The sequence below is a fragment of the Salmo trutta genome, chromosome 1 (assembly GCF_901001165.1).
Source record: "Salmo trutta chromosome 1, fSalTru1.1, whole genome shotgun sequence".
NCBI classification, from domain to species: Eukaryota; Metazoa; Chordata; class Actinopteri; order Salmoniformes; family Salmonidae; genus Salmo; species Salmo trutta.
The window spans coordinates 30,980,855-30,996,812 of record NC_042957.1 but is presented as its reverse complement, the minus strand read 5'-3'; the positions used below and the strand labels follow the sequence as shown (position 1 = coordinate 30,996,812).

General features: G+C 42.3%; 1 protein-coding gene and 1 long non-coding RNA gene across 2 annotated transcripts; one reads left to right on the top strand and one right to left on the bottom strand.

Moving 5' to 3' along the window:
• Positions 1 to 414: 414 nt before the first annotated feature.
• Positions 415 to 2,277, top strand: LOC115201845 (uncharacterized). The gene is made up of 2 exons (XR_003879841.1): positions 415 to 1,527; positions 1,680 to 2,277. It is a non-coding gene; the product is annotated as an uncharacterized LOC115201845 (long non-coding RNA).
• A 522-nt stretch (positions 2,278 to 2,799) lies between these two features.
• Positions 2,800 to 15,626, bottom strand: moxd1 (monooxygenase, DBH-like 1). Its single transcript, XM_029753097.1, has 12 exons — positions 15,040 to 15,626; positions 13,522 to 13,668; positions 13,152 to 13,319; positions 12,867 to 12,950; positions 10,451 to 10,630; positions 10,204 to 10,306; positions 9,836 to 10,002; positions 9,478 to 9,669; positions 9,002 to 9,061; positions 7,523 to 7,665; positions 4,762 to 4,930; positions 2,800 to 4,339 (listed from the first exon to the last, which is right to left on the bottom strand). Exons 1-12 carry the CDS (start codon positions 15,310 to 15,312, stop codon positions 4,184 to 4,186), a joined length of 1,842 nt encoding a protein of 613 aa, XP_029608957.1. The 5' UTR covers positions 15,313 to 15,626; the 3' UTR covers positions 2,800 to 4,183.
• Between the last annotated feature and the right edge of the window lie 332 nt (positions 15,627 to 15,958).

Below are 15,958 nucleotides of genomic sequence, written 5' to 3'. Positions count from 1 at the left end.
AGGAGAGGGTCAGAGGGGAGGGACCACTAGCTTTCTCATCCAATGGGTTTTGTGAAGGAGAAAGGAGAGAGGACACGAGGAGTATGCCATTGAGATACTCCCAAGGAGACCCTTCTCCAGGCCCTGGGCCAGGATCCTTAGCTCTACCCAGCTAGGAGACTGGTGGTTGGTTAAACCAGATCCCTCTTTCTTCCCATTGGCCAGTTATTTGTGTGGCTTGTATCTTATCAACCAACCCAACTATAAAACTCTCTGGCTATAAGAAAGACCATGCCCATTGTGTGTTACTTCTGGTAACATCTCTCGTCTTTGAGTTAAGTGCAGCTGTGTATCAAAAATAGTTTTGCTAAGTTTACTTTATAGAGAAGTGAGTGGAAAAGCTGAGCCTCAGCCTATGTGCTTGTTTCATGATATACCACCTGCATAAACATACATGTATGGGAATCTCCTTTGGGGAAATCTTGTTAAAATAGTCCTATCAAGTAAAATCTAAATCAACATTTATGATTTTACACAGCTTTGTAGTCAGAGTTTTATTTGGAGCATATTTGTTGCAGATGTGGAGTGTGGCTCTGAAAGCTATTAGCTAGTGGCTGAGAGTAAGTACTCTTACAGGGCCAGTATTAGCTGATACTGTCTGATGTTGGAACTTGGAACCAACCAACTAAAGCTGGTTTGGGTTCAGTTTTTTTTTCTATAAAATGTAGGTCAATGTGTTCTCAGAACCTCCTATCCAATTTATATAGCAGGATGGCATGCTTCCAGTAATGAGGAAACCATGGTTCCCAGACTCGACTCTAGCCTCTGGACAAAAACCATAGCAATGTACAGAGACAACAAAGACCATGGGGCCGATGAGAGAAAAGTCAAGGTTCAAAGACCAGAGGAGGAGGACTCAGATCGGATTTTTAGAAACCCCACTTCAAGGGCTTCAATGTTATCTACAGTATAAATACATCACACACGGTCTTGGGAGTCGACTTTGGTCAGAAGTGAAATATTATTATGTGCAATTATGACAGTTTTATTTACTGTTCATTTGAATTAGATAAACAACACCAAAAGCCTAATGTTGTATGTGTTGTCAGACGGACATCCAAACAAACGATAAATACTCTTTAGTATAGCCTACACTGTGTGCTTTTGATTAAGTCTGTAGTAAATATATATATTGTGTTGCCATTCTCCTGGCCTCATACTGCATGAGTGAGGAATGAGTTTTATGTCCTTTTCAATTCCCCTGCTGCCTCTGCCTCATCCTGTGCTGAGCAGCATCAAAGCAGGACTTCACATAATAGGCCTCAGAAAGGCATCGACATTTGTTTCCATCCATATCCTCCAGCCAGCCAGGAGAAAACGGCACCTTCTGCAGTAGGAGACTTGTGCAGTCTTCTTGTCTTATATAAGCAGGTCTCCGCAGCTTGAGGGCCAGCGAATGCCGTTCGCGAGGAGTGCCAGTTGTTGACCGTGAGTCTGCTGCTGTTAAAGGTCCAAGGACAGGAGAAGAGAAGAGGAGAAAGGATAGAGGTAGGATGAGAAAAGGTCCTTCCCCATTGGTTTGGCCAGATGAGTGTGTTTACACACTACCCACAGCAGTCTGTGAGGCCTTGAGAAATGACAGTGGTCTGAGTCTCTCTCACTACCTTCCTCTGGGCTCAATAATCATCTCTCTGTTACAGGAAGAGGAACCAACGGTCTCCCAAACATGAGTGACGACCTCGCAGGTTCAGATGACTCAGCGGAGGGTTCCTGCCCCTCGAGACTGACCACGAATTTGGAATAAAAGTTTCCATGCAGCTCCCAGACAGAGGGATTGTGTCTGTCCGTGTCTGAGACATACTGTACAGGATGGATATGTTATGAGGGATCACTGTGTTCATATCCAAAGGTTAGTCAGCAAGTCAAACCCAGTGCAGGACAGAGCTCCTAATAAAAAAGACATTTGGCAGGCATCCTGGCCCAAGACTTTGTACTACGCCGTCTGACGTAGAGATGTCATACTTTTGATATTGGATTTAAATGATGCATACATTACAAGGCTTACTATGGAAAGTCAAGTGTCTTCAATATCACACTGAGATACTTGTCTGAGGGATGTCCTCATGTCCTTACACTATTTCTGTGTTGGTTTGAGAACGAGATGCAGCAATTTGCTAGTAAATACTGACCTCTGCTGGATGCGTTTGGAATTGATATCTGGAAAATACGGACCCCCAAAAAACATGTCGCTACCCAAAAAGGACTAGCTTTGATGTCAAATAAATGAAAATAATCCGCTATGGGTAATTATATCTGTGTAACATTGACATAGTGACATTCAGTTTAGTAATAGTAGTAGTGGTAGTGGTAGTAGTAATAGTAGTAGCAGTGGTAGTAGTAGTAGTAGTAGTAGTAGTAGTAGTAGTAGTAGTAGTAGTAGTAGCAGCAGTGGTAGTAGTAGTAGTAGTAGTCGTAATAGTAGTAGCAACAGAGGAAGTGGCCTAAGGAGTAAATTCAATTTGATCCAACAACATCCTTGGATGGATTACACCAATTTACTCTGATGCACCACAGCCACATACTTTATTCTTAACATGCCCATCTTTAGAGAGCCTCTTTCATGTCTGATGGCATTTGACAAGGGCACTTACGGCCAGGAAAACCAAATAACTTTGCAATGCTCTTACATGGATTCTCACTTCGCAACAGGATGCCTCTTACAAGGCTCCTCAAAATGTTATTTGTTTTCAAATTTCTGCAATATTCTCAGTTGTGGATGTACCATTGTTAAACCTGCCAATGATTGCTTAAACATACAGATTTTGATGGAGATTTTTTATTATACTAATTAGATTTACACGGGGTGAAAATCATTTAAAAAAAGGTCACCTCAATGCATACAGACCAATATGACTATCAGGGAATCCTCAATTAACTTGGATTTCTGGTTTTGGCATAAAGAAAAACAAATCCCTTTTTAAATTTGGGTGGTCTTGGTTTGCCCGTTTTGAGAGAGAGTGGATGGATACTATCTCATACTTTCAGTATTCTATGGTATCACCTCTATGTCATGCACCACAGAAACAGAGAGGAAAGTCGGCACAGACTCATAGAACAACATAGATAGAAGAACTGTTAGACAGAGAGGTAGCCGAACGGGGAAAAAAGATCATGTTTTCACCCATGACTCTCTCAAACAATTCATATCAATCCCACACTGTAAATGGTGGCAAATTCATCCCCATTCAGAAAACCTCCTTTTCATAGCTATCCACGCCTAACTAGAGGCACAAAGAGAAACAAAACACTCAACAGAATAAAGATAATGATGGTAATACCTTTTCATCAATGTCCCATGTAATCTAATAATTCACATACCTCCTTTTCCCGTCCCTATCCCACTGATGTATCTTGCTGTATCCATTAGATGAAAAAAATCCATCCACTCATCCATTCAATCAACCATTCATCCAATGTCATCCACATGGTCTGGAAATAACACAGTATTCCATATTCCATGACTCTTCTCTCCAACTACTCCTAACTGAAAAGCAAGAATGAGACCTTCCTTTTTGCCCTGTTTGCGACTGTATGGGACATTGGCACATTGGAGTTACTCAGTCAGAGTAATCGCTGTAAGTCGGACTAGCGGTGCTGGCAGCACTGCGGCCTTAGGGAGAGATGTTCCTAGCGGTACCAGGGTGACCAAGGCTGTAACAGTGGCCTTACAGTACTGAAACGACCCTGAGACATCTATATGTTTCTATGTAGCCTTGTCAATTATTTGAATCAGTTCTGGAGAATTTCACTGGTATTTGGACTATATTGCAGGCCTAAATTCTGGGCAATTTATCCATAAATCATAGGCTTTATGAAGAATGTGTCATGGGCAATACTAGCAAAAAGGGTCTTACACTCAACGTAAATAACTACCGACCTAAACTTGACCATCTTGACCATAGGTAATACTACTACTTCCAAAATACAACACTAAATAAACATTTATTAACTCTTGGACATAAAACATTTTTAAAAGTATTTTTTTTATATATAATTAGACAATAACCCCCCAAAAATCCACCATGTGAACATCAGCACATCAGATGGAAGATTCCTTCTAATAACTCCGCCTCTGACGACCAATCCTATTTCATTCCACAGTGAGTGGTGTGATTCACACAGTTGCATGGCTATAGGCTAAAGGCTAAAGGCTGAAACAGGCCTGGACTACGGAGTATGTGAGGCACAATGTAAAGAGTAGAACCCCTCCGCTGTGTGGCTCTGAGGCAGAACGGCACACCATGGAGGGAGGCTTGACTTCAGACTTCACCTCTGGTGGTGACACCAACGTCCCTTGAATCTGGAGGGGAAAAGAAAGAGAGGGAAATAGGATTAACTAGGAAATATAGTGAGGAAGATGACTATCCAAAGCACATTCAAACATATATTATACAGTCAAATTAAACAAATAACTTTAAACAAAATTCATATAAATCCGTCAAAGACGAATTGATAGCACCAGATTAGTCCCAGCTGCCTGATCATCAGCCCCAGCTGCCTGATCCTCAGCCCCAGCTGCCTGATCCTCAGCCCCAACTACCTGATCCTCAGCCCCAACTGCCTGATCCTCAGCCCCAACTGCCTGTTCCTCAGCCCCAGCTGCCTGATCCTCAGCCCCAGCCGCCTGATCCTCAGCCCCAGCTGCCTGATCCTCAGCCCCAGCTGCCTGATCCTCAGCCCCAGCTGCCTGATCCTCAGCCCCAGCTCTGACGGAACACTCACCGACCACTCTTCCTGCCCCCACCTGGAGCAGCGCACGTTAATGGGCAGCTGTAGAACCATCTCATTGAAGGACTTCCCTCTTTTCTTTGACCACCTGTACTTGTCCATGGCCTCTGTGAAGGACAGGTTGCTATACTTCTTTGGGCTCTTGATCATGAAAGGCCAGGTCCTTTGACAGAAGAGGAATGTACAGTAAGTGAAAGTAGGTAGAATGTTTACCGTACGCCTGCTGATGAGCTATATATCAGTCGCTGCATAAGTGTACATGTACATTATTCAACATTTTGACAACTTAAGGTCAGAAGGAAAAAAGGCAGAGCTGCTAACCAAATCATTCCCAAAGCATTTCCATGAGGTAGACGTTAGGGGAAGTGGGACATTTAGTAGTTTCCTGCTAAGGCCTGTTTGTGTTTACAGAAGGTTAGTGTTCGTCTTTACGACAAGGTTTCTTGGAGAGCAATTAGCCTTTCTCGGATGGAAGAGATAAGATAATCTTTTTAGAGCAGCCAACCTGATCTATTCAAAACCTCCTCGTTCCTGTAAATGAGAACAAAAGGAGTTGTAATAGCAGGAGTAAACGCACTCCAGCAGCTCAACCCATGAAATAGGCTCTCATTTCCAGGCCTCTCATTATTCTCAGGGCCAAGGTCTACCTTACACAACCTACTAAACAGGAGCATATGAACAGTAGAGACCGTGGACACTTTACAATACGTAGCATCAGATTAACGAACACGTTGAACTGTGTTTACTGTACTGACATACAATTAACTGACTTCTATGTAATGTAATCATTATATGAAGTAAAATTATGTTATATTTTAGGATTTCCTTTTAGAGCAAACAAATTGAAACGTTACAGCAAAATGATTATTTTCACGGCAACTATTGCGTATTGGTTCATTTAATTTGATGAAAAACACGCTATTTTGAACAAAATGAATTGAATTCAAGAGCAAAAACATAGTGAGGAAAACAATAAACTATTGCTTTGTATATCTCGCCGTCAAATTCCAGCATGCTAACTAGTAAAACATAACAGAACCGCCTAAAACAGGACAATGAGTATCACTGTTCTCAGCTGCAGCTCAGCTCCACATGTTGACCCTACTGGGTTAGTGTGAGTCCATATTCCTCTGTCCTTCCTTCTAATGGCCTGCAATCTCCTTGTCCCATAAATCTTTTCCAGTCCTTCCCCTATTCTCTCTCTCAGGCAGTGCATTCGGAGAGTATTAATACCCCTTGACTTTTTACACATTCTGTTACGTTACAGCCTTATTATAATATGGATAATAAAAATGTTCTGCTCATGAATCCACACACAATACCCCATAATGACAAACAAAAACAGATTTTTAGAAATTTTGCAAATTTATATAAAAAAATAAAATAATAATATCACATTTTACATAAGTATTCAGACCCTTCACTCAGTAATTCATTGAAGCACCTTTGGCAGCGATTACAGCCTTGAGTCTTCTTGGGTATGACGCTACAAGCTTGGCACACCTGTATTTGGGTAGTTTATCCCATTCTTCTCTGCAGATCCTCTCAAGCGCTGTCAGGCTGGATGGGGAGCATCGCTGCACAGCTATTTTCAGGTCTCTCCAAAGATGTTAGATCGGGTTCAAGTTCGGGCTCTGGCTGGGCCACTCAAGGACATTCAGAGACTTGTACCGAAGCCACTCTTGCGTTGTCTTGGCTGTGTGCCTAGGGTCGTTGTCGTTTTGGAAGGTGAACCTTCGCCCCAATTTGAGGTCCTGAGTGCTCAGGAGCAGGTTTTCATCAAAGATCTCTCTGTACTTTTCTCCGTTCATCTTTCCCTCGATCCTGACTAGTCTCCCAGTATCTGCAGCTGAAAAAAATTCCCACAGCGTGATGCTGGCACCACCATGCTTCACCGTAGGGAGGGTGCCAGGTTTCCTCCAGGCGTGACGCTTGGCATTCAGGCCAAAGAGTTTAATCTTGGTTTAATCAGACCATTGTTTCTCATTGTCTGAGAGTCTTTAGGTGCCTTTAGGCAAACTCCAAGCAGGCTGTCATGTGCATTTTACTGAGGAGTGGCTTCTGTCTGGCCACTCTACCATAAAGGCCTGATTGGTGGAGTGCTGCAGAGATGGTTGTCGTTTTGGAAGGTTCTCCCATCTCCACAGAGGAACTCTGGAGCTCAACACAATCCTGTCTCGGAGCTCTACGGACAAATAATTCGACCTCATGGCTTGGTTTTGCTCTGACATGAACTGTCAACTGTGGGACCTTATATAGACAGGTGTGTGCCTTTCCAAATTCTATCCAATCAACTGAATTTACCACAGGTGGACTCCAATCAAGTTGTAGAAACATCTCAAGGATGATCAATGGAAACAGGATGCACCTGAGCTGTATTTCGAGTCATAGCAAATAAGGCATTTTTGTTTTTTATTTTTTATAAACTTGCAAACATTTCTAAAAAACTATTTTCACTTTGCCATTATGGGGTATTTTGTGTAGATTTTAGAATAAGGCTTTAACGTAACAACATTTGGAAAAAATCAAGGGGCCTGAATACTTTCCGAATGCACTGTATGTACTCTCTGTATAACATGCAGTAACTAATTGTAAACATAACTTCTCCCTGAGAACACATGCTGTATGCCCTTTGAAAGGTGCTCCAGGAAGAGAAACTCTTCACCTCAAAAGTATCTTCCCCAATTGTTGTTGCAGGTTCCAACTTGTACCGCTGCATAGGTATTGCAGTTACAGTATACAGCTGCATACTTACGTGACAGGAACCTGGATCTCTTTGACTCCAATGAACTTGAGCTGCCCGTTGATCTCAGGGAGGCTCTCACACCTGGCCAGGTTCACTCTGGGATAGTAGAGCAGGTAGGACAGACACATCTCATCCCTGGTGGTCAAACCCCCCTGAAGGAACGACCAGGGGAAAATAATCAAGAAATCAAGCCTGGGAGACAATCAGTATGCTCAGTATTAAACGCCAATACCACAGCTAAATTAAAGGTAACACTTACCATGTTTTACAACTATTACATTACACTTTTATTTCATTCTACTTAGCTCCACAGAAACATTTGTCAGCAATTACATCGATATCTGCGTAACAATCATCAACTCTAATAGCCAATAAGAAATCATGAAAATCTGTTTCGGGAACAAATTTGAATGTGAGTGATAGTTTACCCATTTGTGACACAAATGCTAAAATGTTAGCATTTTGGAAACAGTGCCAGGGAAATTAAACCAAAACATGGATTAGTGTCATACCATGTGCATAGACTGCTTACAGGGTAAGGAAACCAATGTGACATTTTGTAACTTGGGTGAAGTATCCCTTTAAGTACTACTTCAGGGGGTATTATTTCTAACAAGGAGCAGACACAAAAGCATTGCTTTTTGGCGCCATGCGCTGGACAAAGTTGCAATGGCAAGCAATGTGTTTTTCGGGGGAAAATAATTGGCATGAATTCACAAAATCATAACAATGGATTAAAATTCGGTTTTATATCGTTCCAGAATAACAATGAGTTATCATGTTTTCTCCTGAACAGTAGAGAGTAACTTCAGAAGAAAACAACCCCTGTTTTACGACTGTAGTCATCAGAAATGTGTTAGTTTGATGTCTCTGTATGAAACAGTGCCAGTAGCCGCAAACAGCGATATAACCAAGATTCGTCTGTGGTCCTGGGGCTGTATTTACAGACAGATTGTTCAGCCAAGAACAGACAGTCTTTAACACATACATCTGAAAGTATCAACCAGGAGGTTCATGCAGGGGAAACACAACTCATTCCTATAACAAAATTCCATTCCATGGCATTCAAGTAGCCTACACTCTTTCCATTGACATATTATCCTTAATTTTGATAAATAGGAATGATAGTATAATATAATTATTCTTCAAGATAAGAATGTTTCAAAACAATGTGCTTTGTGTCTGTCGCATAGCGAAGCTGAAGCCAAATAAATAATCCCATAGCCCTATCCTAAAGGGTTCTGTAATACAATTGGCGTGAACATGATCACTATTGTACCATCCGGCAACCAACCAAATCATCAAATCCTGGAAACACAGACAGATGAGAAACACGAGCTCAAATAAGACTCAAATAGGCTCAGCCGGAGGACCAATAGGACACACTGAAAAATGTTGTGATCTCTGTAAACTCATAAAAACTGATAATTAAAGAAAAAAAAGTATGTTTTCATTTATCCATGTGGATTGTGAGTAGTACATTCTTACCCAGGTCATGTTTTGTCTGCCTTTCGTGGTGTACTTGCATTCTGTGATCAAATTGTCACCCTGGAAAGAAAACAGATTGAAATCAAGGCTCTTCTCTGGTTGTGAATTTAGAACCCCACATCAAACAAAATGGCGTTGTCATAAAGTACAACATCAATATCACACTAAAGCAACAGTACACAAGGTGTGACTTACTGTGGTTTTAGCACGGCTGTACAGCGGTCAAAGGCAACAGCCGTTTGTTTGAAATCTTTTTCACATAATAAGTGAGCAAAACCCCCCAAAATGAACCACTTATGTCCTGTATCTACAGTATGTCGGCGGATCAAAGTAATGCAATCATCAATCTTTACTGTTCATCACAGGGTGAGGTAAACATGCTTAGACCTGCATGGGAAGCTCAAGCAGTAGATTTATATTCCCATGTTTCCTTCACTACTTAACATGTCAGGTTAACAGTATAGCAGTGTACCAACAGGTAACAGCAGCCTCTCTTCCTTCAGCAGCTGGAACTCCTGGAAGTTGAAGTCAAACTCCTCGTCATGTGACAGGGGCTGCAGCTCCTCCTGCTCCCGGAAGTGTCTGGTTCTGATGGCGCGGCCAGCTAGGTGGGCATGCATCAGAACAGCAAAAACCCTCACTCCGCTGGGCATCTCCTGGCCTAGGGACTGATGGAGGAGCAAAGAGATATTCTCTCACAGAGGCTTGTCACTGTAGGTGACATAGCATAACAGTAATTTAACAGTGGATGTTGGACTCCTGTTGTTCCCTAGTGAAATGGGACTTTTGGCATCGCACCAGATTGAAAAACACCGCCAGAGCTGGCTGTTTTACCTCCTGCAGACACTCGCGGGTACAGTGTCCTTCTGAGACGTACTCCTGCATGCCTGGAGGTAGCATGTGGTACAGACTGACCCACACACCTGTCTCTATCACACCTGCATCATACTGACGCAGCTCCGGGGTGTAGAAGAGACGCAGGCCAGAGCTGTCCACCACTCCTGAGAAGGAAACAGTAACATTACCATTAACAGTGTAACTGACCGTTGCACTGTAAAGTGCTGTAGTGGTCACTTTCGCACACAAATGTGTATGCTGTGAACGGGTGAAAAACAAAAAATACAATGGCCAAGGCGAACAAGCCACATTCATTGTTTATGTAACACGGTGTAACATGATGCGTCTTTGTTGGTATACTATACCTTGTTGAAGGGCTGGGTTGTCATAATGGACTTCCATCAGGACATAGACAGGGTCTATTGCTGTGCCAATGGACAGACCAACGTGGGGTGGATAGGTGAACCCCTGTAAGGGTAGATTGAGAGGCATACTGAACATGTCGATAAGGAAGCTTACATGGTCACTCCGATACATGTAAACACATGTAGCTAATGAAATGTATTACGACACTGAATTTAAAACCACTACAAGTAGAAAACAATTGCCCACCTCACCACCAATGGCCCAGGCGAAGACTATCGTCTCACAGGTGAGAAATGAGTCAGGCATATTTGGATGGTAACATTCATGGCTGGCATCGAGCTCACTCTCATTCAAGTTGCTATCACATTGATACAACAAAATGTGATGAACCAGGTTTTCGTGGCCCCTTTGAATCAAAGGCTCAATCTGTAAACAAAAGAGGGGAAGTTGTACATTTGAATGCATTCTAACCACAGTTGGCTTCTTTTGAATTGCATACACTTGCCTTAAAAGACCTCAATTCTATTGCTCTTAACCGTAGGATACACATGAGATGGGATAAACAGGATTCGGTTGGCCCTGCTCACCATAGGATGGAAGTAGTGAAAAATAATATTTTTTCCTCAATGGGGGATTCTAGTTTGGCCTGCGATTCTGAGCAAAGCAGCTTGCTGCCTGCTGGGCAAACTGTGACATCATACTGTGAGGCCTCCTTTCAAATCAGCACGACATAAGACCAAAGCTTGGCCTATGACCACCATATAAATATTTAGACATTCTTCTTTTTACTTTTTCTCAATTGTTATTATTTAGGGTGGAAGTAGCTGTCGTAGTCGACGTTTGAGGTTGAGATTGTGCCATGAGAGGGGGGGGAAAGAGTATCCCTTGTTAGACGACTTGAACACTTTATAGGCCGCTGTCTCTGAATAGAGGACTGTATTGAATAGAATACGTCTATCAAACTAAAATACGCATGTCATGTAGACACAGTTTTCAGGAAGTCTTGAAAGTCAGAGTCAGCTAAACAGGAAGTGAGGTTGCGGTGCCCAAGATAATAGCGGGTGGGGTGAGGTGGTGAAAGGCCAAATAAATCCCCCAGAGGGATGAAACAGGTGGAGCAGAGGGTAGAGAGAGAAACCGCGACTGAGAAAATACCATGGGAATGTTTTTGAAATGTTTATGTCAGGATAGGCGTGCACAGGGAAAATGAGACTGGCTCTTTTAAACTTCTGTATAAATGCTTTAAAACCCAAAAAGGAACAACAGTCATTTTTCTTTATAGACCACAGATGAATTGGATGAGACAGTCCTATTCAGATCACGCATAAAAACAGATGTCTTACATACTGCCTCTCACTCGCTGACTCACACATCATGCACACGCACATGAAAACATCTGGGATGGAAAAATATGTTTAATGACAACAGCCTGACTCCCATTTGGATAACCGAATGATTTCCGTTTCACCCTAATTGTGTGCTAGCGACTCTTTTAGTATCTTACATAATACAAAGATCGTCATGCAAAGATCCCTCTAAAATAAGAGTTCACAACAATATATGGGCTATCTTAAAACAACAGCGTGTGTTGTGCATAGTGGAATCAGAGACCCCCGGCAGTTAATAAGGCTAGGATTTTCCACACTTTTTTTTCTCCACTGGAGCATTTTTTTAGTCTAAAATGGTGCTGGTGTTTCTCAGTCTATGCTCTAATTGTTATCATCAGAGTGGAAGAGTGGAGAACAGAAGAGAAGAACCAGCTCCATGGTTAGTACAGTAAGCTATGTGCTGGAGGGGAAGTAAGAGAAGAGGGCGCGAGCTATATTTATCTCTTTCTGGCTCTGGTTCACTTAATGACTGAAGACTCTTTGTTTTGAGCTCTTGCTCAGTCCAGGCATTCGAAAGTCGAAGAGGCCATAGCCATGGCAACATCAAAAGAAGCAATGAGATGCGCACCTTGAATAGTGTGTCCAGAGAGACAAATGCATAGAAGCATTTGAGAAATACATTTTGCACATTCCACTGCTCTCAATATTTGCATTTTTGTTTGTTTTTGTGTAACAGTGTTTGACTTGACAGAATAGTCCTACTGTAAGTGATATGACAAATGATAACACGATACAGCACCACTCTTCCATATTACATTATATAGCTAAGGCAGTGTAGATAAACATACGAGCACATTTGGTCTTTCGTTTTAAGAGTACATTTGGTATTTATGACAAATCAACGTGTCATCGTACCATACCTTTGATTCTAAATTGTACGCGCTACCTCCTTTAATCAAGTGTGTTTTGAAGCCTTTTTGGTTTCATACCTGTTCAATTATGTTTGGGGTATATCATTAAAGCAATGGCTCTTTATGATACACAGTAGCAATTTGAAGCCGCAAACAAGCTGCAGCTGCGGCTCAGAAGTGAGAGAAAGCTCCCCACAGGGGGGGAACATACTTCAGACGACAGCAATGAAAGAGGGAGGCTGGCAGACAAGTAAAACCTCAAATGATCCAGGTGAGATGCCTTTAGAGAAGGGTAAACGAACTGACCGCGCCATGACTGAACTATCGGCTAGTCTTTCCTCAAGAGAACGCCTGTCGTCGATTTGCTATTGTTTTTCTGCTGTGATGTTAATATAGCTCAATGATTTCCAAGCGTGTACTTACTCTAGTTACGTGATGCTTCTGCTGTACCTTCTGGATCTTAAACATCTGACACCAGTAGGTAGTGTCCTTGTACGGCACCGGCACCTATCTTGAGAGAAACAACAAGACAGCAAGACCGATGTTTACTCTTGATAAAAAATGTGACTGAATCTCACACAGTGCAAATACGGTCTCAGGAGTTGGAAAGGTCTCTCAGAAGTAACAAAAGCCAGAAGTGGTATCAGGTTTGTTTAAGAGACGGATGGATGGCGGGTAGCTTTCGTCTTCTCCCGCTGTCACACTTACGTTAAGGCTTTGCAAGTTGAAAAAGTCAGTCCCGGAGGTAATATTAGGTTTACTTCCTGGGTCGAGTAGCCTCATACTCTTCCTCCCCCTGTTCACTCCATGGTACACCGGTCCTGACGGTCCCACATCTTCACTGTGGTAGGCCCATATCACTCTCACTGTGCTTTCCTGGGCAGCACATATTACACATCTATTATATATCAATTCATTTCCATTAGAAAATTCTGTAAGAAGCACTATGACACCTCGGGCATGAACTGACATTTCAACTAAAACGCCCACCCACCTTACCCCCTACACAAACAGACATTGAAACATCCAAACAACCCCCACCTTTCCCATAGATAAAACACTTCCACCACCCACGTACCGTGATGTCCTTGTCATTTGTGTCACAGGTCAGGAGGTCCCTGCTGAAAGCCAGGACAGTGTGTGTATTGTTCTCCCTGCCGTACTCCAGCCTGTAGTTCTGCTGAACATCTCTTTGCACTTTTCTCTTGGCGTCTGCAAAGTAATCCTGTCGAAAGCATGCCGGATAAAACACAACTATTCTGGCTGCAATAATACTGTAATTAACCAAAAATGAGGGAGGGGATAAGAGAGCTCTTCAATTTAATTATAGATACATAGATGTAAATCACTAAACTTGGGGAAAACCAGTGTTCTTATGGCACAATTGAAAGAGCACTCTAAACAACAAATGTGCATTACTGTTATTATTATTAATAGTGACCTATTACTGTACGATTACTATAGCTAGGATGACGACTGTTACTACAGTTACTATACCTAATTTGTCTTCAGCCCCGTTTATACCTGGCGCTAACGTCTTGGCACTAGCGTCTTTTGTCTTGATCTTGTCCACGTTCTGATTGTCCCCACATTTTTAGACAGGCGTAGTCGATTAAAAGGCGCATTGTGATCGGATTGTGATCGGATCTTCCTGGCATGCATTGGTCAGGCATTGAACACCTCCGGAGGTAGTCAGGCATTGTGTCTGGATATCTTACAAGTGTAGACGGATCTGCACAGTGACAACTCTTAAAATCATAGACAGGTGGCACCATCGACTACGTGTCTTTAAAATAAATCAATCAATATTATTTTGAAAGAATAGCTCTGTAATAATTAGCATACAGGGAGGAACCAGGAAATCTGGGCACAATGGGGACACCGTGGACAGATCGGAGACACATTGTAATACCATGTGCAGACAGATTTCTCAAAATGTGGGTACAATCAGAATCTGGACCTCAGGACACAGGACCCATGTTTGCACCAGGTATAAAATGGGGCTGTTGTTTGGCAAGTGTCTGGCTGTCACTGCCAAGCCTAGCTTGCAAATATGTATGACAATTTTCCATTAAGGCGGGCAAACAACAACAACATTGGCACAAAACTACAGCTACTGTCTCCTTCTGGTAACACAATGAGAGAGGTTATTTTAGATTGTGTGGCATCATCGCCAGAAATGTTATCCTTGATCCCTGAAGCAGAGCGAGATTCCTGTGATGTCTAGCAATATCAAGACCCCTTACACTGTTGGAGTTAAGCCATGTGTGGCAGGCTGTGCATCACAGAAGTTTACCATACCCAGTTACACCTAACCAATAACAGATGTCACTATTGGTTCAATTTGGAGATCCTCAATGAATATATTTTGTAGCTATTTTAATCAGGATTTAGATCGGACTATTTCAACACCCACAGTATACCCAAATAGCCCTGGGAAAATAGTTCAACATAAATGTAATATAAATCATTATTTTCCTATAGCAGCACAACTGAAGTATGTAAAAATGCAATTGAAAGTAGCCCACCTCGTGATAAAAAAGCAAGGCATAGGCCTAGCTGCGTCACTTTCATTCTGTAAAACCCAGGTGCATACCTGTAGATAGGGTCTTCCATCTGTGACTCCACCAATGACAATATCCGACAACGCCATTGCACCGTTGGGAGATAGACCAAATCCTACATATCCTCTCGTTTCCACTTCTATTTCGAAAGTAATTGTTCGCCGGTCAAACCTCCACTTTAGATGGTATTTCCCATGAGGGTCCAAGATAGTTGAATGTCTAAATCCGCTCCCGTGGGAAAAAGATGCGTAAAACCAAAAAGTTCCGAAGAAAACTAGGACACTACGATATTTCGCGGGTAACATTGTGAACGTTGACGTAAAAAAAACAACGACAAAACAAACTAAAATGTCTCATTGAATGTCGTTGTTGAGATAAATGGACGTTTCTGGAGAGGTTTGCCAGTTGTGCGCGGCGACCTAGGACGCTTAATTTGCGAGGAAGCAGCGCTTCTCTCATTCTCTCACTACAACTGTCGAAATGTGTGCTGGCCCCTTTGATGTTTAGAGACACGTCCCACACGGCTACTTCTGTGGTCAGGCCTTACCTGAGTGGTTTGTTGTACATACAGGTGGCTACGGCTTTCGGCAGTACGCCATAGGACCGTGATAGAGGCTATACATACTTTTAACTGCCCGTATCGACAGGACAGAACGTGAAGAATGGGTGCGTTACAAGCACATACATTCTGAAGGCTACACCAGGGTGCATGGTCAAAATGTATAGTTAGACACTGGATGGATCATCTCTGAACGTGTAAGGGCATAATACACTATTAGCCTAAATACCAACCTGAGATAAAAATGAAGAAGAAAAAACTCAAGCGAAAACACAAGCTAAATTAGAATAGGTCTAACAGAGGAAGAAAAACAAGAGTGTTACATAAATACGAAATATTAAAAGATACAGAAGGCCTGTGTTTCTCATATCTCACCATGTCATATATTTTGT

Excerpts from the sequence above, each read along its gene's own strand:
- moxd1 (XM_029753097.1), bottom strand. The coding sequence starts at position 15,312 with ATGTTACCCGCGAAATATCGTAGTGTCCTAGTTTTCTTCGGAACTTTT. Across the intron at positions 13,669-15,039 it reads ATGGAAGACCCTATCTACAG|GATTACTTTGCAGACGCCAA; the intron begins GTATGCACCTGG and ends TGCTTTCGACAG. Across the intron at positions 9,062-9,477 it reads AAGAGAGGCTGCTGTTACCT|GGTGACAATTTGATCACAGA; the intron begins GTTGGTACACTG and ends TTTTCTTTCCAG.